The 27837-nt window shown below is 38.1% G+C and overlaps 1 protein-coding gene across 2 annotated transcripts in view; it reads right to left on the bottom strand.

Annotated features, from left to right (window-relative positions):
• Nucleotides 1-27837, bottom strand: part of LOC5575405 — a 72261-nt gene that overhangs the window by 9239 nt on the left and 35185 nt on the right. Inside the window, exons 1-2 of one of the 2 annotated variants that reach the window (XM_021848899.1) lie at nt 18099-18894; nt 9825-10057 (exon numbers count right to left, since the gene is read on the bottom strand). In XM_021848899.1, coding sequence (XP_021704591.1) covers nt 9825-10038 — 214 coding nt within the window. In that variant the 5' untranslated portion in view covers nt 10039-10057; nt 18099-18894. Of the gene's footprint in view, nt 1-9824; nt 10058-18098; nt 18895-27837 lie in introns of those variants that run through there. The other variant, XM_021848898.1, reaches the window with a different exon arrangement.

The raw sequence follows: 27837 nt of genomic DNA, 5'->3' as shown, positions 1-27837 counted from the left end.
AGTCATGTATCATTCTAGCGTCAGCCAATCCCAATGTGCAACAACGATGATTGATAACGAATGCAGTGTAGTAAAGAGCTAGAGAGATAGAAGGTATTCAGGCACGTTGCAAACCTCGATCGAATCGAAAGCTGCGGCGGTTATGTGAGGGTGGAGATAAGCAATGAATAACGGCTGGCTCGAACTAGCCACCGGAGAATACTTCTTCTTTCGTTGTAAAACATTTCACTCTGACGGCCGGCATCGCACCATGACAGCTCAAACAAGGGTTTTGTGTCACGTTTTTGTTCCACGGCTCAAAAAATAGCACACAGATTATCTACAGGACAGAAGACAAACGTTCCATGTCCAAACTAGCGTTCTCGCAATCTGATGACCCCCTATTAACTCTCTCGTTGGTTAGTGACCACGTTTAGCTAACTCACAGCACGTGCTGCAGCCAAGATACCACAACTCAACGAAGATGATAAACGATCACACGTTGTTCCGTCAATCAGTTGTTTCATCCCACAAGCGACTACAAACATAGGTGGTAGGTACCGAGCGGAAATTCGCACTTTGAGTTTCCAAGCACTTTCTACCCATCTGTAAACGAAAGTGCAAACACGTTGTTTGACAGCCCAAGGTTAATTGCAAGTCAACAATTGTACTACATCTCGGCTCGGTCACGTTTTAACTTCAGCTGTCTGACAGAATGCATCCGTTTGCGCAAAATTCCTGCAACTCTGCTCAGCAAACCCACTCAGACAATCAGCAAAAATCACCCACATCACACCTAATGCCGTACCGTAGAAATGTCGGAATCACCCATAGAATCGTAAAATCACAATTTACAGTCACCCTTGCACATGTGCCCCAAATAGTCGTAGCGGTGAATACGCAGCTATTCAGCAAGACCAAGCTGAGGGTCATGGGTTCGAATACCATCAGTCGAGGATCTTCTCGTAAAGGATTTTTACCCGACTTTCCTCCTGAGAAGCATGCTCTATCCCACTAGGAATGTAACGCCAGAACGAAGAAGTCACTCCTGAAGCAGCAATTGTTCATACATTGTTCGACATTGTTCGATCTCGATCCGTAATTTCTCGCATAACTTCTGAACTCGCCCTAAAAGCCATTGGTAACCATGTGTGTAGCTCGTTGTTTCTGAGCATTTGAATGGATTTTCATGTTATTTAACAACGCTATGGGTAAGAAAGGATCATTATCTACCTGCCTGCGATGTTGGTTTGGATGCTTATTGTTTCTTGTGCTCAGAAACAACGAGCTACACACGTGGTTACCAATGGCTTTTAGGGCGTTATCCCAGATTATGCGAGATTTTCTCGCTAGACGAAATGCTTGCAAAGCACGAACAGACTCCCTCAGCTGTTCGTGGAGCTCGAGTGGTGGCGGATTTCGCTAATTGTCGAACTTTGGCCATATTGCTTGCATGCACGCATGCTCTCGAAGCCGGTCAAACTACAGCACGTGCTTGGTTTTGGGGCAAATCAGTGCGAATGCTACGCCACATCAAAGGTAATGAGTCAGAAAGTTATCTACGTCATTGGAGCGCTAATGCGTGTTGGAGGAGGGGTAAGGGGTAGAAAATAGCGCGTCAAATATTACTCGCTGAATGTCGACATAGAGTCATAATGAGTGCTAAGCAAATAATTCCTCATTCCACAATCTAACGAATAAATGTATAAAATGGTTATGTATACCGTTCAGAGCGTCTAGAAAGGAGTATTTCGAAGAACGCTCGTATGAAATGTTTGTCAAATTTGATGTAAAATCTGTCGGAATGTTCTGGAATTTGATTCGATGGAGAATTTCAAGAATAAGCTCTTAGATAATTCGTATATCTCCTGTGTGAACATTCTTGGAGGGGATACCAATGAAAATCCCCAAAAAATACTTATACAATTCCTGAAAAGTGTATTATGATTTCTTGAAGAATGAATTCGTGGAGTAATGCTGCTAACATTTAAATAATAATCTCTGAAGGAGGTTTTAATTAGTAATTTGTAATTTTTATAGAAATTACTTCAGAAAACTTCGAAGTCACATTTTCCACTTAGGACCACTCCTTATTATTTTATATGTTAACGACGTATCTTTCATTCTGAAAAAAACTACGCATTCTTATATATGCAGATAACATGAAACTGTTTTAAGAAATCATGAAAGATAATGATTCTGAAACATTTCATAATGAAATACTTCTATTTAATAACTGGTGTTTTAAAAGTTTATTGAAGTTAAATGTTAAAAAATGTAATCTCATAACTTATAGCAGAAAGCGAAACACCCCGAATTTCACAATTAAGTTAGAGAACCAAAATGGTCAAAAATGTGAAAAATTACAGATCTAGGAGTAATTTTGGATTCCGAATTAACGTTCATTGAACACTACAACACAATAACTCATACAGCGGACAATATGCATAATTTGATAAAACGTTTCGGATATCACCCTTATACGATCAAAACCCTTTACGTTGCTTCACTGAATAGTTCCTGGAAAAAAATGGATGAATATCAGAATGGTTCTTCGATAACTCAGAAGTTGCTGGTATAATCATCCAACGAATGATTTAATAATTTTAAGAGAGATTCATCTTTTCCTGAATTCCTACATTAATTCGAGGGAAAAAATGAAAGATGCAAGCAAATAGTACATTTTAAATTTTCAGAACCAGTGAAAAATGTATATAAGTATTACTTTACACTAAATTTACGTGAAAACTTAAAAATACTACAAGAACTCTTAAACTGCTGAACTCCTGATTATTGTGACGTATATTACAAACCTCTAACCATAAAACACTTTCTTCAGAATCGAGGTGGTTGAAAATCATGTAGATTTATGCTTAAGAGCACAGATAAAAATATTTCAATTTCAATGTAGCGTAAACAGAAGTGTATAGTAAAATTAAATCGAATGGATCTATTGTTACAGCATCACGTTTAACTATTTAACTATTGAGAATCAATAATAATGGCCTGCGGCTAGTAACCTTCGCTGCTGCTAGACGGATGGCAATCAGCTTCACACTCAAGCATATCCGCAAACACACCTGGCGACACCCGATGCCTGCTCCCAAATAGACCTGGTTAATGGGCGATATTTCTCAGATGTCATGGAAGTCAGGACCTTTCGAGAGCCTAATATCGACTCGGATAATAATCTCGCTGTGCTTTAATGCCAACGCTTGTCGACAGACGAGGTTAGAACGAATCAACGTTTCTGGATAACCCGTAAAACCCTATCCACGAATCTGTGGCAACAACGGCGCAAGAAGTTATTGGTACTAGTCAACGATGAATACGAAATGACTAGTTTGATAAAGAGTGCCCGAGAGTGATAGAAGTTAAGAATGTTGCTAGATGCCGTATGCTTGTGACCGGCATTCGACAGAACAAAGAGCCGAAGAAAAGCGAATCCACCGCAGAAAGAAAAGGCAGCACGAAGAAAGTGAGGTAGCCGAAGCTCAAGATAGCATGAACGGAACGATATGCGGAGGTTTTATGCATCGATCAGTAACGCGTGGCATAATACCAGGCTATCGACAGGGATGGATACACCATCTTCTATGGTGACAGAGGGCCCGATTGGCTTGTCAGATGGATCGGGCCCTGGACATCCTGTCTACTGCGAATCACTGCAGTTGATATAGGGCATGTCTATGGTCCGCATAATACCGTACCAGTGCACAGTGGTCCAGAAAGCAGTTTTACGCGAAAAGATGCATTTAGAGCTTTAAAATGAAACATTGGACGAAAACGGTCTTGTACAAAGTTGTTTGTATTAGTTAGGCCCTATATCTTTGTCAAAAACGGTATTTTATAAAATTATTTCTTAAAATGTAGTCCTTTATTTAGTGTTTTATAAAATTAGGGTGATCGACAATATCATTTAAATAATATGATTGATTTTTTATTTGAAAAAAAAAATAATGGTACATACTCTTCTAAGAAGTTGTAGAACGTAGTATTTTAATCAGCTTTGCCTAAAAGAGTTTTTCTGTAGCTCAAAATTTGATTGATTTAGAGCTTTTTTCCTCAAGCAATGTAGGGTGTTGTAAGTTTTTTAACTTTAGTATTTTTAATATTGAATTCTCGTCAAAATAGTCTTTGAACGACTTTTAGAACATATTAAAACGCAAATTTTCATGCAAAAAAGATTGTTGATATCTCTTTTATTTCAAAATTTATTGAAGTTTTTGTGATGAGAATTCTCTATTTTTAAAGACATTTTATTAGAGGTACAAAATCAAATATGATCAACTTTTTATTTGAAAAAATAATGGTACATCTCTTCAACGAAGTTTAAGTACGTCATATTTTAATCAACTTTGCCTAAAAGAGTTATTCTGTAGCTCAAAATTTGACCCAATCAGAGATATTCACAACCAAAGTAAGAAAAACAACTATAACTCCAAAACGGAAAAAGGAAAGTTCTTCCATCCACCAAATTAGGCTGTTTTTAAAGCTCTAAAAGTGGTTCATAGACTACTTTGATGAGATATTAGAGTTGACAACGCTAGAAACATAAAACCAGCTTTTCTTAGACCACCCTATGTCATCATAGGAAAATAGCTCTAAACCGATCATTTTGAGAACTACAAAAAACTTTTTTTGGCAAAGTTGCTTGAAATTGGATGGTTTACAACTTTGCTAAAGCAAGTTTATCCCGATTCTGTTTTTGCACGGATTTTGTTTACACGGCCGTGCAAAAAAAGTTTCCATACATTTTATTCCGCCAAAACCTTATTTTTGCTTGAAACGTCGAGAAATGGTGTTACTTTTTTTGCACGGTTTTTAAAATTTTGAACTTAAAACTTTTTTTTTTGCACGGTACACATCCCCCCTGCAAAAACAGAATCAGGCGTAGGGTAAAAGCACCGGTTTTGGCCAGCCTAAGAAAAAATGTCAATAAAAATTAAATGGGAAGCCGTATTCATACTACAAATATGTCAAATGCAAGCTTTCAATCCATATTATGTGTATAAAATATCAAAACTGAGCTAAAACCATGTTTTCGCTTTGAAAATCCCGTTGGTCAATATAGGCAATCGGAACCAGTTTCGGCCAGAGATTTAACTTACAGAGTGTCCGCAAATTATCCGAACAGCAAAATTTGAAAAAGATGATCTCACATTTAAAACAATGAAAAATCAATGTCCATGTACCTTTTTTAATACATCTACATGCTTACACAATATACAACTTTAAATAATTTTGAATTGAGTGCTTGTTACTGAGAAACATAAATTTAAATTTTTCGGGGACGATTTTCCTGAGGGCCGCTAGTCATACTGGAGATGTGTTATCCCTTAAATCTAAAAGAGACGAATCCAAAAGTCCTATTATCATTTGAAGTAACCTACAGTTTAGTGGCTTCAAGTTTGACTGGAAATAGAAAATTATACGATTTAAATTCAATGAGTTCTATGGATATTTCTCTTCCGTCATAAAGCTCGAAAAACAACTATTTTTAAGACACCTCAACACATTTTCCTTGGTTTGACATATATTTGAATTCGTAAATGTGTCAAACTTACACCTTAAGGATATAATAAGCTAATGGTTGAAACCATGCAAGAATATTGAATTTATCATGCCTGATTGTACAGAGACAGGTCTTCAAAGTTTGTACGGATAATTTGCGGACACCCTGTAGGTTCCTAAATTGGCCAATTGCATTGATTTCTCATGAGAGTGGCCAAATTATGAGTGCCCTGGCCAAATTAGGTGTATGGGAGGAAAATGAATCGTTTTTCTTGTGTTTTAAATCAATTTGGATGAGTAAATGAATGTAGTTCTATCATATGACTGTGATCTATTGAACACAAATGGTTTCATGCTGATTGGCTATGTAAAACGATGTATAATCTACTATGGCTACAACTGGCGTATGGCCAAAACCGGTGCTTCTAACCTACTATGATTTATTCAAATAAGAAAGTAAGTAATACCATTTCTATGAAAATGTGTACATCCCTTATTTTCAATTACATCAAACAAAGGGCGGTTAATTACCCTGCTGAATTCGGCGTACAGAATACTGTCGCGCATCCTGTTTAACATACTGAGATCGATCGAGAAGTGCTTCGTCGGCGAATACCAAGATGGTTTTCGTGAGGGCCGGTCGACAACGAACTAGATGTTTACCTTGCGAATGATCCTTCAAAAAATCCTGAAGTATAACTTGCAGACTCACCACATGTTTATTAATTTCAAGATTCAGTGAAAATAAATTAGCTGGGGCAGATAATGTCTGCACATGGTTTTCCGGCAAAACTAATTAGGCAGATACGTGCTACGCTGGATGGTTCGAAGTCTCGTTTATCGTGTTAGACGGATTGAAGCAGGGAGACGCACATTCGAATTTTCTGTTCAACATTGCACTCGAGGGTGCTATTGGAAGATCTGTTGTGCAGAGAAACGGCACTATCATCACACGGTGGCATATGCTTCTTGGCTTTGCGGACGAAATAGATTGTATTGGAATCGATCACAGTTCGCTGGAGGAAGGCTTCGTGCCTCTGAAGTGAGAAGACTACGAAGGCTGTGAATATGACCTTTAACAGGCTACGAAACCGGTTAAGGTCTCGCAACTTGCTAAATGAAACGAAATTCGCCCTACATAAAACATCGATTCTTCCGGTAGCTATCTACCTGATGACCCTAAACGTTCGAAGCAACTGGAGAAGTGGCGCCCAAGACGAAGATGGAGTTCTACCAAAGTCGAAATGGAGACCCCCTTGTTTCTTGCAGTTGCTCACAATTTTATGGCACATAATGTAGAAGAGCAAAATCTAGAATGCCGTGAAAAGTGATCTGTCAAGCTTGGGTACCTTTTGCAGTATCAAGGGACCAAATGCAGTACTAGAAGTGGTACCTATTTTGAACATGACTATTATGTATCTATTCGTCCCAGATTCTACAATACGCCCGGCAATGGTGTGACGCTACGCTGTAGCCATCAAAGTACAAGGTGGGTACTTCTCAAAATTCTTCCAAGGGCTCTTTTAAAGGCATCTTATAGGGCTTATCAATAAATTCTACCAGATATTTCAGGATTTTTTCAAAGTCCCTGGAACTACTACTTTTTTTTCTCCGAGGTTTTATTTTCAATGATTTCTCTAAAAAAATCTTGAATGAAAATTTGCTGAAGTATTTGTATGAAAGGAGCCTTCCTTAGCCGAGTAGTTAGAGTCCGCGCCTACAAAGCAAAGCCATGCTGAAGGTGTCTGGGTTCGATTCCCGGTCGGTCCAGGATCTTTTTGTAAAGCAAATTTCCTTGACTTCCCTGGGCATAGAGTATAATCGTACCTGCCACACTATATACGAATGCGAAAATGGCAACTTGGGCAAATAAAGCTCTCAGTTAATAACTGTGGAAGTGCTCATAAGAACACTAAGCTGAGAAGCAGGCTCTGTCCCAGTGAGGACGTTAATGCCAAAAAGAAGAAGATTTGTATGAAAAAATCTGAAAGAACGCGAATTTACCTAAAAATTATGCATTGCACGAATTCCTTGTGCATTTCATTGAGAAGCCTTGACAAAATCACTATGTTGATGAAATACTTAGAGAAATTCTTGGTTTAATTCATGACAGAATCCTGAAACATCTTTAATAGTATTCCTGAAATGATCCAGGGAATTCTGGTTATTATTCCTGGAGAAATTGAAGACGTATGAAAGAACATTCATGGTGGGTTTATTAGTGATAAGTACCTACTTTACTTGTTTATAGAAGAATCTTTCCTAGAATAATTGTATTTAAAATGTCGGGGTCATTTGTCCGGTAAATTTGGCTTGTTAAAAAAATTATGTCACAAGTAAGTACACTCAGATGCAACTGGTTATGAAACATTGTTAGAGATAAATAATTCTTCAAGCGTACTTGCCGTGAAGAAATCAAACCGTCTGGACTAACAGTCGTTATCAGACGGTACGATTTGAAGTAGCCAGTGATAGGGGGACATGGGGCAAGAGTGACGCCCGGGGCAAAAGTGCCACCTCTAATTTCACGTAGTTCAAATAACTTTTTGGATGTTCAACGCAGGATAAGAATAAATTGAGTACTAATTGAGGGTTGTGTAAATATTACAGTTAAAAATGTTTAGTACAAAAAATTAGAAAAATTTCTTTGACTCGCCAACGCGAAAAATGCAAAATATTATAAGAATGTAAGACTGGAAAACAAGGTTTGACTCCCAATAAATACAAGTATTGATAATTTTCAATTGTTTAATATAGCTGTGAGGAATTTTTTTCGAAAAAGTATGTCAGTATGTCTTATGGGGCAAGAGGGACACCGCAATTTTCTCATATAAAATCAAATGAACTTATATTTTTCTTGTTTAGTATCGCATTAAATCAATATTTCCTACTAAATAAAATCAAAATAAACCATCTTGGACATTCAAAATGGTTTCTGAAATTTTTTAATATTATTGTTACAGTCAAATAAGATGAGAACTAAATTAATTTCGTAAAATTACTTTTTAACTATAAGTCAACTTATCTTTACTTACTCTAGAATTTATCGTTTAGGCGGGCCCCGTGCCTCGTTGAAAAACCTCAAAAGAAGGGACATTTTCAAAAACCTCAAACCATCATGTGTTTCTTATATTTTTGAAATCTATCGATAACATCATTTAGAACAAAAGGTGAGCTTGCCCCTACACTGGAATAATCTTCAAAAATTGTGCTAATCAACCATGATTTGAACCTATATATCTTAAGGTGTCTTTCTTGCCCCCAGCCCCCCTACATGCCTTCGGCATTTGTAGCTTGCTCTAAATGCTCCGAACAAGTGTTTGAGGAAGAACCAGAGCACGTTGATATTACCGTGTCTCCAACTATGTAAGCACTCAAATCGCAAATAACAGATTAATAGAGCACCAGCCAAAACATGTGACACCTATCTCTTCACTTTATCAATTACATGAGCTCGTACATTCATTGCCTTGAGTAGGTAGTAGGGTTTCCCAAAAGAACCTACGTTGGCATTGTAATGAACCTTGGGTACTCCGATTGTAATAATGAAAGGAAAATTACCAAAATTGCAAAATTCGAATCATGTTTGGCGCCGCACCTGAGCTTCTGCCTACCGTTATTGATACGGTTACGTCTTGAAAATAAACCAACAATTTTGTCTAGGTCAGTTACAGAGCGTGAGAGATCACATGGCCGAGCATGTGCAAAGCTGAACCAAATCCGATAGCGGCATTGGTGGCACGGTGCTGGTGATTTCCGTTGCTGAGTCGTCATCAATTTGCCTCCGTTTGCAATTAGAGGCGATCTTACGCTCATATGTGCTTTGATACTTCAGTCTTTTAGAAAACCAAGCGACATTATTTATTCTATTAAATTATATATTGTCGTTTCTATTTCAAAAAAGGGAAGATTCAAATATTACGTGTATCACATAATTTTTATTTTAAAATTATTTAGAAATTTCTTGAGAATGGAAAAAAGTGGCGAAGTTATCTAAAAATGACTATACAGATATATCTGGCTGATTTTCCAAGGTTTTGAAGTGACTCTGATAAAACTTTTGTAAGTTCTGACTAATCTCCGATGAAGTCCTAAAAGTATATCTGAAAGAACTTCTGGACTCTTGAGGAATAAACTTGCTTTAATGAACACATCAATTCCCACAGGAGTGCCCCAAACAGCTACGATAAACCGGCATAAACCATATTCAATCGTGTCTGCGCCATGAAAAGACCAAAAGAAACCTTTATGCTTATTAATAGAAATTCCTCTACCCTATCCCCATTAGGCACGAGGCATCTATTTAAAACCATGTATAATTTTTCACTTACCATAATTTATCACCGAAAAACTTGAACTAGCACCGATTCCACTGGACGCGGTAGAGCTTAGCGGAGATTGTACGACCAGACAGCGTTCGGATTCCCGTTCCGATGTCGTCGAACCCATAGACCCAGATGTGCGACTGGTGTCCTCGAATGACTCTGGCTGCTCGGTACAATCGTCCCGCGACCCGCTATCCTCAATTTCAGTGGTGGGAGCCATCGGTGCAGATTTTGTAACTCTGAAAATGATTGTAAAACAGCAAAGATTCAAATTAATATTTTTTTAAATACACTAGGCCACATAATTAGATTTTTTTCTACGTGTTTTGAGCGAATGGTTTCAGCTAAAACAAGTTTTCTTACAAATTTCTTATTTTCATGGAAATTTACCTTTTTTGTTTCATAACAATTGATATCATTTTCTCAGTGAAATCCATGCTAAGACTGTGTTTTATGGACTTTGAGCAGCTAATCCATACCCTCAATATTTGTATATCTCGCCAATTGGACCAAGAATGGTGCACATGAGTTTTATTTACGATTTACGGAAAATATATCAATTGCTCAAAAACCGACAATTAAAATATTGACAAAAAAAATCAATCGCTTCTATGTACCTACTCTTCCCAAGGCACGTGATCGAAAAGTTCATGGCAGCCAAGATTTTTGCCGTTCTTCGGTGACACAACCTGATTACTATTAATATAATCGTCACGTATCGCATGCGAACGAAATCGAATCCCCGACAGCAGAAAAATAACAATCGATGCCGCTTTCCTAAGAATCCTCACTCTCGGTCACAGGGTCACGTGTATGGAACACAGCCCTGCACACAAGTATGGCAAGTACTTATCCCAAATCATCGCTCTTTCACGGCAAATCGGAATCAAATTATCAACGGCTTCGCAGATTTTCCGGAGTTTTGATTAGGTACCATACATCAAAGTTCAAAGCCATGGCAGCTCCATAATCTCTTGCTTGTCGCACAGTCAGCGGAATTGGAGAACCGAAAACACTCAGCAATTAAATGAAACCCGGCGACTGGTGCTGTCATACACGTGCACAATGGTAAATGGTTTAGGATCAATTTCGCTCCACAACAGAAGTTTTACAGTACTGGACGAGAAAAAAAAACAGATTGTCCGTTTTTTTTTCATAAAAAAATATTCAAATTTGAAGGTCTCGTTCTCAATGTCTTGCTCCGATTAACTTTGAATTTGCACTGCAATTCTGGAATAACTTAAATTTTACTCAGTAAAATGTCGATGATATTCTAAACACAATTTTTAAGTTATCTCAAATCTTGAATTTTAGTGGCCCAGGGGGTAAATCCAAATAATAATAAGGGCGAAATAAATAATAATAATAAGGCCTTCCTTGCCGAGTGGTTTGAGTCCGCTGCTACAAAGCAAAGCCATGTTGAAGGTGTCTGTTTTCGATTCCCGGTTGGTCCAGGATCTTTTCGTAATAAAAATTTCCTTAACTTCCCTGGGCATAGAGTATCATCGTACCTGCCACACGATATACGAATGCGAAATGGCAACTTTGGTAAATTAAGCACTCAGTTAATAACTGCGGAAGTGCCCATTGAATACTTAGCTGACAAGCAGGCTTTGTCCCAGTAGGACGTAATACCAAGAAGAAGAAGATTATAATTTTATAATATTTTAATTTTTTCTTTACAATGTTTTAAAAACCATCAATTTCACTCTGAATATTATGCAACAAACCTCTCTGTCTTATAAAATTCTACAATTCTTCAAAAGATTATATGGCTCTTAAAAATTTGCAATTCAAAGTGTTGCCATTTTTATCATTATCGAAGATTTTCTATAACTCAAAAGCTTTCTCATGAGTCTTGCGAATTTCCAGATGATTAAATTTCAAGCTGCGGTGATAATTTCATTTAGAGCACCAGACGAGATCCAAGCCTCTAAACTTGATCATTTTGAGTGAAAAACGACCAATACGAACTTTATTCTGTTCAGTACTGTACATGACTTCTTTCTATAAACAAATGATACCCGTGTTTGGTTGCTCGGTAATTTAGGCGACACGAAAGCTGAAAGGATAGCTTAATTTAACGGATTTGGGAGTATACGAGTGCGACGGAACGAATCCTAATGACACTTTCAAGTGAGCAGGTGAAAAAGGACCGATTTGGTAGCAGACTATAATTGGATTTGGTGCCTTTGAAATTACGTAAGAGGGGTAACAGTGGGATATTCAAAGGTTTTGATTCGTTTTTTTTTCAGTGGTAGGGTTGTTTATATTATACCGTAGGAAGGGTATCTTTGATAACACAGGTTCTACAACTTACAAAATTAAATAGCAAAATTTCTGTTAATCAGTTCAGCTTCTTGTCTTTCGGTTTTGTAAACCAGTTTTTCACAAGTTATAAAAAAACTATTCAATTTTTAGAATTTATATTGGTTTTGTTCACTGATCGTCTGGTTTTGAAGATATTTCGATGTTACTTGTGGGACCGACATTTCCTTTCCATGATAACTATGGATAATCATGGATAATCACCGCGCCACTGGTTACTGGAGACGGAATATACCTCTGCATCTCCATAGTTATCCTTCCTTCCTCTCTGGCGTTACGTCCCCACTGGGACAGAGCCTGCTTCTCAGCTTAGTGTTCTAATGAGCACTTTCACAGTTATTAACTGAGAGCTTACTATGCCAATGACCATTTTTGCATGTGTATGTCGTGTGGCAGGTACGAAGATACTCTATGCCCAGGGAAGTCGAGAAAATTTCCTACCCGAAAAGATCCTCGACCGGTGGGATTCGAACCCACGACCCTCAGCTTGGTCTTGCTGAATAGCTGCGCGTTTACCGCTACGGCTATCTGGGCCCCCTATCTTTATTAACGAGATTTTTAGCCCTGGGCTAGTTCATCTCGGGACCAACGGCTTTACTTCCCTTCCGAAGGAAGTCGTCACTGATTTTTTTAGTGACTATCTTGGGGATGGGATTCGATCCCAGGTCCTCGGCGTGAGAGGCGTGGGTTCTAACCACTACACCAGGTCCGTCCCCATCTTGAAAGGTCTCTCAAGGTACCCCCCTGTCCAAGTTAGCATTATGAAAAAGAGAACCCAATCTAGCATTCGTCGGAAAAAAAAGCTTTCTCAAGAATATAATTTAGTTCAATTTAACAAAAGTGATCTAAATAATATTGAAGCTTTAGAGAAAAGCAAGACTTATGTTTAAAGTGATCAGACGTCCCGCTTTTTGGGGGACAGTCCCGCATTTTGAACATTTGTCCCGCGCTGAAAAGTGTCCCGCGAAATGTCCCGCATTCCGCAAAAAACTTGAAAATGTCCCTAATTTCTAGAGAAGATATTACTGATGCCTATTTTACTGCTATTATTTTTTGATACATTTATTTGAATTCATCTTTATTTTTAAACGTTACAATACATTGGGATCCATCGTCAAATGCTTGTTTTAACAACAACCAGAAGTCGCATCAAAGTTCACGTTATAACTCGTTAATTCATACAAATTACACCATACCCGCAAAACACGGTGGATAAAATCGTCAGAATTATGAGTTTCCTCGCATAAAACGCTTTTTTTTCTGAGTTCATTTGTACATTTTGTTTCGTTCCGTATACTCGTACAAAATAATTCGAATCAATCCGTAGCTGCTGTCAAATCAACATTTGTTATCATGAGTTAAGTCGCATAAGATCACAGGTTAGCTCGGTAGAAAATTTATACACTCGCATTGTATGCTATTATTCATCACACAATATATGCACGCATATCGCCTCCACTTTTATACGTAGAAGGCCTTTTTGCAACATCTTATAAGTGAAATTTTGCACATACAAAGCCTCCAGATGGTTTCGTTATACGTACATTTTGGTTGTCTTGGAAGTTTCAATGATGAAGACAAGATTGCATAGACGGGTGATCCCTGATTTGTATGTACTTCCTTAACTATCTGAATCAAATATCCGAGAAATCTAACAGTTGTAATTCAGCAAATAAAAAAAATCTGAAGAAAACTTAACAGTAAATTTCTGGTAGGGTAAGTGTTCCCTTAGTTGTGGGTGTTCCTATAGTTGCGGTAGTGCCTTTTTCACTGATTTTATTGCATTAGCCACAGAACCGACACTGCAAATCGACGTATTGGCTTGTTGATACGCGGAATAGTTGAAAAGAGCATTCAATTTGCTTTAAAACTGATGAAATATCACTAAAATTGCTAAAACTTGTCTTACTTGTACCAATAGTTGCGGTGTTCCTATAGTGGAGGATCCCATAAGAAAACAAAGGATACCGCAACTATAGGAACACAAATTAAAAATATACCGCGACTAAAATAACAGTGTACCAATAGTGGAGGTATTATTTTTCATCAACATGCCGTGGATTACTGTAATGAAATCATTTTTCCCATAAAGTCAATGGCCGTTACTTCCCGTTACAACATTTACATGTACATTAATTGCGCAAAAATGAAATTCAATCATGCTTATTGCCTCCACTATTGGTACATCTACCCTATTTAACAATTTTTCTCTTGCCTGTCCTAATGATCAAGGTGGCTCATAAAAAGCGTTTTTGCTCCACACCGGTCATTCGATCCAAGATCCAATTCTTGGTGTGAAATCATAAAAAGTTGAACATTGTGTTCTTTGTCAAATCCTACTTGTCTGAAGCACACTCTCGTTTGATAATTCGATTCAGTCACTGACAATTTAGATTCGTTTCTTGGTGTCAGTAAGTGCCTGTGTGTGTGAGTGAGATCGCTAACACAGCGTAACAAAAAAGACTTTTTTGCGTGTCTCAAGGATTAAATTATGTGTCTCTAGTAGATTTTGTGTCGCTGAATCTGATGCCGTTCTCAGAAATGTTCCTACACATCACAATTTTCAACTACAGGTCGCCAAAGTTGCACAAAACACTGGTTTAATTGAAATTTAAATTATGATTAACCAAACTTTATTGTTATCTTATCCAGCAAGCTTGCAAAATAGGACTTCATCTTTACTTTAAGATAAAATTTGGTTGAAATTACACGAGAAAATTTAGAATAAATCGATTTTTTCAACATGCTTGCATTCTCCATACAAAACTCTTCGTTTCTCTAATATGGCAAAATACAATACTTTTCTGAAACACCAAAAAATAACTTTTAAGCATCGATAATTTTTTCAACTATGCTGATAAGTATTGTTATACACATAAAGTTTGAATTTTGTGGCAAATTAGGTAAGTATATTGCCTTACAAGCTGGAAAACTTGCATGCAAGTTGGCTGAAACAGTCAAATTTAGCATTTTCAACATCCAATGTCTCATAAACTAGACGTGCTATGATATATTTGAAAATGGCAATGGATTCAGTAATCCCTAATTAAGTAAATAGTGGTATTTTGATGCTTGAGACAAAAATGTGTTCCGCAGTGTAATCACCGTCAAGTCGACGAAAAAAAATATCGTGACATTTTTGACCTGATGGTCGTCACTCGCTCTTGTTGTCCATTTTCAAACCACATCTCTTTCGATTCGTTTCTTTGTGTCAGTATGTGTGTGCGTGTGTAAGTGAGATCGCTAATCGCCGTCAAGTGTCGAAAAAAAAATATCATGACATTTTTTACCTGATGGTCGTCACTCGCTCTTGTGTCCATTTTCAAACCACTTCTCTTCCAAAGTATATAATCTCATCGTATCGAAAGTGTAAAAATCCTAAGTCCATTGAACGATGACAAAAGCCTATGTCCACACTGGTGTAAAGTGTCGATAATAAACTAAACAAACAACAAACTATGTCCGTGCGCTAGAAAGAAGTTGAAGCTTTCATTTCGGAGCTGCAACAAATCGCGACCGCAACTCAAGCTCGCATCGTTTGATCCCCGTTCCCAGTCTCTTTACCAATCGTTGTCGTCGTCATCGTCATCGTCCCCGATCTCTTGGCTCCACGATGTTGCCGATGGACCGGACTACGATGATACTCGGGTCCGGGTCCAACATCCGGTCGGTTTCCCAGGACCTGCATCAGGTTCCACCGTTCTTCGTCCTTTTGACGGGCCAGGATCCCCGAAACTGGAGCGTATTGCGTGTGCTACACCATAGGATCAGTGAAGGGGTTCAGAGTCAGGATTTGAATTCCACTGTTACCCTGCAACTGCCAAGTCAGGCCCTGCTCCTTAGACAGGATGCACGGGTAGATGCAATGCCGGCGCCAGTCGGCCACCTTGATGTAGAGACCAAGCAAGACGAATCCGAAAATCGTAATGAATTCTGCCTCCGTCCGGGTGGTCCTCCGGGCGCTGCTTAGTGTCAGAATAGTCTGATGATCCGCTGCGATCATGGCGACACCTGCGGCCAGCGATATAAGGTCAAAGATCAGAACCGACAACTGGGCGGCCAACTTTGGAAGCATCTTCATCGACGAGGTGGCTGTCGTCTGGACCAACAATCCTCCGGCTTCTCCCGTTCCAGGGCGCGTTCCGTACGACATCGTCGTTGGCTGGTACACAAGACCCCTTCTGGGAATTTTCGGAAAAAGGTTTGTTTCTCGCGCTAATTCGCTGCCTAGAATGGCAAATCTACTTCCGCCATTTACTCTATGCACACGAAGAAAATTCTTTTACAATTCGATGTTGCTGCTGCTTCCCGCAAATAAATTTTTGAGGCTCGTACCAGGCAGATGAACGGCAACATTTTTGTAGCCGGAATTCCCCAGGCAGAATCTCCAACAATTCTTATTTTTCAGTTAACGATCGCTCACTTAATAACCATACTAAGGTAAATTATAATCATGCTAATTTTCTTCCGTCGAGTGACCGTTCGAATCTATTAATTTCGAATAGTTTTACTCAGGGAAAATCCTATGCCAATTGTCGTAGGTAGTTTCAGTTCCCCCCCTTCAAATTGTCTTTATACTGATAACCATTCTAATTGTTTCAAACCAAATGTAACCTCTGCCGCCATAGGTAACGTTTATTCCACCTCTTCATCAATTGAAAATCATACGAAACGCACCTACTTCTAGTAACTGATTTTGATTTTTAACTAAACCATTGAATCTTATGATTGATGCAATATTCAAAACCACCAGTATGACTGAAGCAGTCCAATTTGGTGTAAATTTACTAATCAAATTGTTATTGGACTAGGTTTGTCTAATGGATCCAAATAAATAAATTGGAATACCCGTTCCTGGAATGGTAAAGAGGACGAGCTATTGAATTTTATAACAGCTAATAACATACATATATCAGTTATTACTGAAACTTATTTGAAACCTAGATCCAGACTCAGAAAAGATCCAAACTTTTTTGTTTATCGTAATAATCGACTTGAGGGGACATGTGGAGGAGCTGCAATCATCATTCATAGGCGTATAAAACAACAACTTTTTTCGTCATTTGAAATCAAAGTTTTTGCAACTTTTGGTGTTTCTGTTGAAACACATCATGGTAAATATACTTTCATAGCTGCCTTTCCAATGCACTAGGAAGGAAGCCAACTGGCTACTCACGCTGATATTGATTCTGATCATGTCCCTGTTACATTTCAAATATCCCATGAAGCGATTTTCAATCCTATCAACTCAACAGTCAATTATTTTCGAGTCGACTGGAACATAGCTAATAGCACATTTGCCACGATAATATCTAGGTTAACTTAATTGAAAATGTTACCATTTTGCATTCGTGTATCCTGTGGCTGGGATGATGATTTCATGTCCATATAACTCAACGAAATTACGAAAAGATCCTACGCAATCCAGAAATCAAACCCAGGTCCTTAAGCATGGCTTTATTTTATAGCCAAGGACTTTACCACTAGACTAAGTAAGACTCCAATAAAATATACTTAACATATTTGTTAAAACAAAAAACTAAGGCCAATGTGCTTCAAAGAAAATGTAAAGTTTCAAATATTAACACAATCATTTTTTTACTATGTTGGTATAACAAGATGTTCAACAACCGATCACTGCTATAATAAAAACGATGCCAACATTTTCAAACATGTTCCTTTTTCTAACACCCTGTGCACACATGCGATGCAATTTTTTGTCCTGCTGCACGCCATTTGCTTTGCCAAAATTTTGCATTGAAAGGGAAAATACCCCTGCGGCCCTTCTGCGATAACATGACACAATAGAAAAAAATAAATTTTTAGATTCATTTTAACTTTTCTTGCATGTATTCTGGTTATTCTTATTTCATACAACAAACTACACGTATTTTTTGCACATAAATTAAAATTGCTAAAATTGCGACCATTTCTACAGTGTAACACACTCACCCCAAACGTGACGGCCACTCCAGACAGACGACGACGCTGGAACCTAATAATCCAACAACGGAACCAATAAAAGGGGGAAACAGAGAAGCACACTAACTGCCGGCGTGGGCTTTTTGTCTGATTTATTCACTCTTTTTTTCCCCGAACCAAGCTTGTTCGTGGAACGTAAGCCGAGACTTGCACAATTCTTCAGAATTTGGACCAAACTTATTAGGCCGCTTATTATTTGATTCTTCACTCTTCTTCGATCCGTAGATACCCCAACTGCACTGAACTTCACCGGTCGCTGATCTCAACGAAAGGCGGCACCACAAACACACTCCACAATCAACGGGAAGTGTGCAGCTTGCGGTTTTTGGGGCCGCAATTATCCACTAGTACTGAAGCTGCTCAACACTCTAAAGTCCCATCCATACGGCGGCGTGACAACGAAACACCCAAACTCCAACTTCACTTCACTATGATCTATTCGGGTTTGCCGGTCCTGGTCTACGATTTCTTCCCACACTCCGTTCAAAATTGCACCAACCACTATAACTGAACACGGGGCTACGGCTTGGCAGTGGAACTATAACGTCTAGCTGAAACGATACGCATCCGATCATATGCGCGGCTCAACGTTGACTAACTGCTAACTGCATGTTGTACACAAAGAATCCCAACAACGGGTGACGCGGGACGGCTTTCCGTCTAGTAATGGGGGGAAGAAGAGGGTCGCGCGCGTTTGCCAATCCCAACCCACCCGGCCTGGCGCGTGTTTTTACAGACTTGTGCAAACCGAGGCCGGCTGGTAACTGTGAGAGAAAGAGCATGCACCTTCCTCTGTGGGAGGGAGCACGCGAAGCTCAGTCTCTGAAGAGAAAATTGACTATGATATGCTCTCACGAAAACCAGTGTTCCCTGCTAACAACAGATATTTTGAGGAAATATATGGCATTTCATTGATGTCTTAGAATACAGAATTTGAAATTTAAATATCTAATGTATACAGATTTTAAATTGTTAATGTATCCAGAAATTTGAATCGAAAATTTCTTCTACTTCGATTACTATTTCATAATTGATAGGTTTTCATTCAAAACAAAACTTTTCAAGTTTTTGATATTTTTTTTTCAGCAAAAGGGGGCAATTTTCATTTTGTTTTACTAAAAATTAAAAAAAAAATAACCATGCCTCTTATGGATACATTATATTGATTAAGAATTGCTCCTTCAAAAGGGTGAACTTGTGAAGTTTAATTCAAGCATGTATTTCACTTATAATAAATACACCCAAACCTCTTTTAACGTACCGCTATATCACGCAATATTTACACCGTGTCCAGTTTATTCTCAATTCGAGGGAACATTATTTCGCGCTAGACTAACTGACATCATGGATGGTTCTATTTTTTAAGGCATTATAATACTGATTCAATACAGAGAATATTTTCAAAATTTTTCAATTATAAACTTATTTCATCAACCCAAGACTTTTCTACTTTTCTACGTTAGTCAAATGTTACCAGAGTACAATGAAATACTAAAATATAGAATTATGCTACATTCAGTAAAATTCAACCAAAATATAAGAAAAGTGTATGAGAATATATTGACCACGGTGTATATAAATCTTCGTAATATTACATAAATTGCCTTTTAACGCGAAAAAGAACCACGTGATTATTGAGCTGAAATCGAATTCAGGTTAACTTCTGCGTCCATTAGTCCTCTCGTGGCGTAGGGGTAACGCGCCCTAACTAGAGATCAGGGAGTCGCGAGTTCGATTCTCACCGAGAAGACGTGTAACTTTTTCGCAAAACTTCACATCAATTTGTCCATTTATTTCAATTGCAAAGTATATGTAATGTTTAGCTTATCGGTAGTTGTCAAAGACAGTCTTCTTGAACTCACGAACTCCTTGGTGTATAGATAGTCAAATTTATAGTGATATCGAGAACTTGCAATTTATGATCACGTAAGATCAAAAAACTATGGTCTACTGTGTTTTCAGTTGGGAGACAAACGTCGAAAGACAAATCGACGAATCCCAAAGCGTTGAATGCCAAAATGTCGAAAGGAAAAAACGTCGCAGGTACATAACGTCAAAAGGGCAAACCATTGAAATTAGAGAAATGAAAGAAAACGAACATTTCTTCGGAGAATGAGATAATTCCGTAAGAATAAATAATTCACTATGTGCCAGACTTTATTCATAGATTTTGCAATCAAACACGATGTGAAAAAATACGTATGGATAACAATGTTGAAAGTAGACCACTTTCGGCGTTTTGCCTTTTCGACGTTTGACGTGTTGACATTCGATGTTTTGAGTAGCGACGATTTGTCTTTCGACATTTTGTCTCTTAACCAAGCCTTTTATATCTAAAAGAGCAACCAGAGACCTTTAGAACGTTTATGAATAAAGTTTATATCCATACAGACTCAAACAAACATATTCTATCTAGTTTTGAATTCAACGACTTTCTAGGGTTATCCAACAAATCCGATGAGCCCAGACCTTTAGATCACCAAACGTAACCAGTAATTTTGATGATAAGTGAACAAGGTTGACACTTATGTTGGCTTATACAATTATGGTAAGCCAAAGTTCACATTTGCCGATATTGAACTCCTTTTAGCCTTCAACTCTACAAGCGCAACTTGTAACGTTTCTGATATTAATGTATGAGGTTTACAGCCAAACAGGCTCAATGAAATCTATACTGAATCACGTTTTGCTTGTTCAGTGCTTTTTTATACTGGGTATAAATTGATCGGTGTGACGGACCAGACTACGTGATATTTTGGCATTCTAAAGATAGGTTAATCACTCCAATTCTTGGGGTACCGTTTTCTGAAACTATTAAAACAAACTTAGTCTAGTTTGTCTGAATACCGGCCAACTGTGATTTATCAAAAATACTGAACATTCAGAATTTTGATTGAAAACTTCTGAAGTTCAGTAAGAATTTTTACTTTTTACCGAATTACGGTAGCTATGTCAAACTCAATTCTAAAGGAAAGACACGGACATCGTATTCAGCCATTTAGCTGCACAGACTGTAACTTAACACTAGACAACGCTCCAGTGGCACAGCCGCGAAACATTTCTGACGAAAAGTTTCAATGGCTGAAGCGGGAATCGAACCCACACCCCATGACACGATGCGCTCACTGCCTGACGACACTAACCACTCGGCCACGAGGTCCACAACCCCACAAGTCCACAATTTTGACCCTAATATTGCAACATTACTGAACAGGCCGAAAACTCAGTAAAAATAATTACCGACTATTCAGTAGTTGAAGTATTTTACTGCCTTGTCGTCAAAATCAAATGAAAACAAAATGATGCGCATGCGAGAATGTGTCAAATGAGAATCTCCTGCTGTAGAATCATCCGGCATCAGGAGACACGTCTGTGGTGACCAAACTTTCCCTGCACCTAGGGTAACGGTCGTATTTTGGACCCCCTAAGGAAGTGAATTTAGTTTTTTGTCCCAATTGATTGATTGCACAGTGTGACCAAGTCAAAGAACATAAAAATATGTGAAGAAAAACTTCCTCTACGAGATAAAAATGCCCATACGGTCATGTAGGATCCAAAAAACGTCGAAAATAATTGAACTGTGAAGCACTGTTTGACATTATTTTGGACACACCAATACATTTTGGACCCTCAAAGTATATATTTTAGACCCCCGGCATTTTTTATCGTTTGGCAACAAAGTCCACGACTCTGGTTGTATAATATGCTTGTCCATAGTCTAATCAATCGATTGACAATGGAAAACCGAAGAAATTCTACGCGTTTACTTCAGAAATTTGAAAAAAGTTTTTGCTTACATTTGAAAAATTCCTGACGGCTTCAATTTCTGTGTGTAACGTGTTGTAACGGTTGCATGGATGAACCGATTAAATTAAATTAATTCCAGATAAAATAAACACATTTTCTATGTACAAACGGTTAATGCAAGTGCGGAATAGTCATATCTTTCCAAATGGCATGGGAATTGAGTTGGTGTTTCGATTTAAACAGTGAAATTTGCAGGAAAATGGCCCAGTGGGTCCAAAATATATAGGGGTCCAAAATATATTGGTTACCTATTTTGCGCTTTCTCGCGGTCACCACCGTTGAGTTTGCCTCTTGTATGGAAACCAACGAAATAATAATGATTTTGTTATAGTTTATTTTCACGAAAAATGCTTGATGGGGTTTTCTTTAGTATTGTTTTTGAAAAAGTTAGAATCCGGAAGGTATCAGGTATCAGGTATCAGAAGGCCGGCTCCAGAGGCACGTTCCCCGCCGTTTGGGAGATTTCTGCCATCGCCATATTTGAGCCTATTTCATCATCTACCCGATGGAAGAGGAAAGGGAAGGGAAAGATGGGAGGAAATAGGAGTGGGGTCCCTTGAAGAGGGAAAATCGCATAAGCGAATTAAGGTGAAGATGAATCGAAGCCAAAGTTTAAATTTTCAAGAGCACGGACCTGGAGAACCAAACACCCGTTTGACCTGAAAACCTAATCGATTGGTCACCACCAGCTAGTGACGAATCAATTAAATTTTCAACATAAACGGATGTTTGGTTCTCCAGATCCGTGAAGTTTGGCTTCGATTCATCTTCACCTTAAGAGCATGTAGCTCCATATCACAATGGGTTCGAACAGCGACCTAAAAAGGGCACTGCAAAACGCATGAGCGTAAAGAGAGCCTATAGCTCATTACCACAGCGGGTTAAGAATATCGAAAGGTCCTGAAGATTCAGGTTTCTGAAATCAGTTTCACTTAATAAGTGTTTACCAAGTAATTGGAATCGCAATTACGCGAAAACTTGACAGTTACATATAAGGTGATAAGAACTTCCATAATCGGAATCACAACTGTATCAACACACTGAATATTTGCCATGTGATAGTTGAGTCGGCAGTGGCCAGTCAAGGTTGTAACCAAGCGACTGCAATTCTGCTATGACAGATTTGTTAAATACTTAGCCACCTTTGGGATGGCTTAGTAATGTACAGATGTCCACTCGTCCCGCGAAGGGAGTTGTGAGGAACATTTCCTATAAGCAAAGTGACAAGCAATTGTGAGATCACTCGAAGCAAGGACAATTGTGTCCCAATTCACCGGAAGTGGAAACATCCAAATCACTTGGATTTCCAATGGACGGAGAAAATCCATGGATTTTGGTCAGAACCAATTCCCAGTTTGTGGAGTATAACAAATGCAAAGTCTGCGAATTTACATTCTTATGTTCATACAGAGATGTAGCGATGATCAGATAATGATTCATCATCTGATACATGCCAATTCGTCAACTCGTGACTGATTCTATTCGAGCAGAGCATTATGTCTAACACTTCTTCTCTAGCAGATACCATGAAGGTTGGGGGATTTCCTACAATAAGTAATCCAAGATTTGAACTACTTAAGCATTCCATCAGACTGGAGCTTCTCAAATTGATATCATTGCCCACAATCAGCAGAAGGCCTTTTCATAGGCTGTGAACGACAACTCGTTTGAAATCATCCATTGGGGATGATTCATCATGTGGTAAATACACCACAAAACGAAAGACGTATTTCCTATACTGCCCATAACTGCATATTTGTAACATTCGACAAAAGTAGGCATTGAGCAAATGGAATACCAAGTGTGCATTTTATGGCAGTATGGGAGGAAACTAAAAGTTCTAAAAATTACCAGGAACTCAAAAGTGCTTATTTGAGGCTGATATTTTGTACAACTCATATCGCATACTAGATGAATAGTCAGAAAATAATTCTGATAGAAATTTCATTGCTATTACATTACGAGGCTCATTTATAAACTCAATGTGACTGTTATGCGGTTATAATTACCAATGTGACAAAACAACTTGGTATTTTTTTCGAATTTTCTAGAACAATCTCACAGATTTCAGTAAGTTGATCGAAAGTATTTATCATTTGATGACTCTCCATGGTATTAACTCCAATTTGTCAAAAATGTCGAATGTGACTGTTATGCAGTTATGGGCAGTATAGGCCACATACAGAAATATCAATTGTGACAACACATACATCTCTGGTTGTTAACTCAGAAATGAGTGTAGCGACGTCAGCGCTATTTACGAGCATGCATGCACGAGGCCTGGCACGCGAGTTTGCCATTTCATATTTATGAAAGTAGCAAAAACTGGGTCCACAAGGTTACCTAGATAAAAGTTCCCCTTAGGAAGTAATGTTTTTGAACTAACGCCACTTGAGCATACAATTTTGTATGAGCCTACAAAGATTGATCGTTGCTGATATTTAATGCTGAAGATTGATTTAAGCTATCCTAGCCGTAGCCACTACCCAAATTAGGCTGGATTAAGCTTTTTGCAATCTCAGCACGAAAAAGACCAGCAGCGAAAAAAAAACAGATCGGTATCTTTTAAAAGTCGCCAAAGGCGAAACGCACAAAATACACTGTGTAAATCGCATGATGCGAAACCATAAAGGTGAATATTTAATCTAAATTACAACGTAATAATAATCCTACCCTTATTTAGCCTCAGGATTGAGACTGAAGAAGGGTAGCCGATTATCTCGGAGAGAAACACAAAGTCACCTGCACCATTGCTCCGGGTAGCACAGAAAAGGCTCAATACTATAGAGGGCGCCCTGGTACTCTACAGGCTCCGTTTGCGGTTAGGTTTTATTTAGACCCCCCTAACCATTCATTCTCAGGCACGGTAAGCTTAAAGCCGTATGAATTAATGGTCACCTGTGAGGTGGACTTTTACCACCGGAACAGGCAGTCCATAGTGTTAATTCTTAGCCAATTGAAACAACCGCTACCGACACTACGCGGCTATCTAGGCTGTTCGGGAAAAGGAAGTTAACATTGATGATTAACTCCTAACGTGCCCAAACAGCCGATAAATAATACTATTTAAGTTAGTATCGACTTAAATCATTAACATCCGGACCGAGAGGGTTCTCAGATAGTTGCCACCGGGTGTTGAGCGTCAAGTGCGGTGCTAGTTTTCTTGAATTACCGTGTATTTTTGTGGTTTTCATGGAATTTTTAAGGTTTGTGGTGTAGTTTTCCCATCAAAGTGTGATAATTCAATGGAGTGCAAGTTGGAAAGTGTTTCTGGAGGTTTCAAAACCATTCTGATTCGCCTCCAGCGAGATGACAGATGCGGGTTCGCCATGTATCTCTTCTCTGCTATTACAGAGCATAATAGACTCCGTGCGAGAGTGATTTACGTGACATGATGACTGTTAGTCGTTGACTGGTGCTAAACTTGACAGCTCGAATCTAATAAATGTTGTGGTTTTGTGAACAAAAAAAACAAGAGAAAAGTGAAGCGGATGATGAAGTGAGAGAACAAAAGTTTTGCGTGTGGTCTAACGTTCCGAAGCGTACTAGAACCAGACATTGCCCAAAATCGGATTGTGAGATTTGATGAGTTTGTTCTGATTACTACGCTTTTTCTTTCCAATCGGCGCGTTCGTTCCACACGGCGATATGAGGTAGTACAATTTAAATGAAACCGTTTTTTTTTCAACTTTGTTTAGAATACATATCACTTGCTTTGCTAGTTAAACGCGATTTTTTTTATTGACCAAGTTTAAATTTTTTTTTTTATTATTATTTTTGTTCTTCATTTTTTTCTTCCGTTGGTCCGATGACCCTGAAAGGATCGGTTCTCCTCTTTGTTTGTTCATGAGCGGAAAACCTTACCTAATATATGTTTATTGTTTACAGAATTGTAGATAAACATTTCACGAAACACTAATGAGAATGAAAAATAAATCTTCCATCTTTTGATTGCCGGCATTCAAAATATTAAATTTTAAAACATTTAAACAACTATGCTTTGGGTCCATAGCTAGCTTTTCAGGCAAATCTTATGATCTTCTCCCCTCCCAATCTCCATCACCATAGAACTTATGAGGGTGTCGCTGAGTCAGTGGCCTCTCGCTAAGTAAGTGCTACATGAACATTTCCTCCCCCTATCCCTAGTTACAGTTAAGATGGACGTGGCCGAGAAATAATAATAATGAAAATTGCACGTCATGTAAACTTCATTTATGCGATGAAGTGATGTAAATTTAAGTCAGAAATAGTGTAAAAATGTGTTATATGTCACGTAAACTCACAGGATCCTTCTGAATTACATGAGATATAATTGAAGTTTATATGATACATCATGTAAATATCCATGATATGACAAGCTCCAATTATGTGCATTAAATGGCACTGAAGTATACACATTTCATTCAAACCGTGTACGCTAACGCTAACTGCAAAATTCGCAGCTTGGTCGAGTTTAAGTATAACAAGAGTACATATATTTGTTAAAATAATGGGGCTTGGCATTTACACTCAGCAGTATGAAGTTGACTAGTATCGGTAAAATGAGATATTTTCCTGTTCTGCTCAATGTAAATATGTAATTCCTTTTGATTGTGCAACATATATTTAACAAAATTAGGTCTTCAATTTTTGGGTGAATCAGTGACAGTACCTTTAAAGTGTTGTGTTACTAATTTTACATCGAAATGGAGCGAATTTTGTTGTTTAAGGTGAAGATGAATCGAAGCCAAAGTTCAAATTTTCAAGAACACGGATCTGGAGAACCAAACATCCGTTTGAGCTGAAAACCTAATCGATTGGTCACCACCAGCCAGTGATCAAGCGATTAAGTTTTTAGCTTGAACGGATGTTCGGTTCTCCAGATCCGTGCTCTTGAAAATTTGAACTTTGGCTCCGATTCATCTTCACCTTAATTATGATAAGTTATGGGTTTTCTTAGTTCGATCAAAATAGCATATTTTTTCAAGTATAACACAATATCATTGCGTTACAATATCTTAATTTTGACATTATAAATTATTGATGAAGATATCAATCTGTAGACTCAATGACATTTCAACTTACATAATGACAGTGGAGTGATTTCCATAATAACTTCAAACGTGTTTTAAAAATAGTTCCAGGGCGCGGACAATTTTGAAACTTTGGTTCTGGCTCAATCAAAACAAGGATATCCTTAAACAATCCAATTGTAGTACAACAGATTGTTCCCCATTATTTGTACACATTGGCAATTGCGATTTCAATACTTGAGAGTGGCTTTAATAACAAAATAAAAAAGGATGGATACATCTCATATTTTCCTTGTAACACTAAGCAAGCTTAGTGGAATCGTATAAAGGAAAGATGTAACTTTAATTTAAAGTTTAAAAATGTTGGCGGCCATTTTGAATTTCGCCGCCATCTTGAATTTTGTTAGAAAAACCGTTGATTGTACTCGTCATATTCGTCAGAATCGTAGAACATGATTTAGAAAATCGTTCATCTCATACAGAAAGTACCATTGCTCATCTAGTTTTTATAGCCTATGTAACTCAGTTTTTTCTCAGCTTTCTGATAGTGATCTCAGAATTCAAAACCAACGGTGCGCTAATGGTGAAAAAACGGTTTTTCTAACGAAATTCAAAATGGCCAAAAAATGTTTTAAACTTTTAATTAAAGCAACGATTCTATACCATTACCCGGAATACCATTACCCGGAATGCAATTTACCGGATTACCACTTATCGGAATGTACCATTACACCGGAAAAACCGTTTACCGGAATGTACCATTTACCGGAATGCACCATTACCCGGAAAGCCAAATCTTCCATTTTTGACGACCATTTTCAGTACATTTGTATATTTTTTTTTTATTCTCTTTCAATGATGCTCAGCACAAATTATGTCACGCTAACCAT

The sequence above is a fragment of the Aedes aegypti genome, chromosome 3 (assembly GCF_002204515.2).
Source record: "Aedes aegypti strain LVP_AGWG chromosome 3, AaegL5.0 Primary Assembly, whole genome shotgun sequence".
NCBI lineage: Eukaryota > Metazoa > Arthropoda > Insecta > Diptera > Culicidae > Aedes > Aedes aegypti.
Note: the sequence above shows the minus strand (reverse complement) of the source record. Positions and strands in the feature narration are given on the sequence as shown.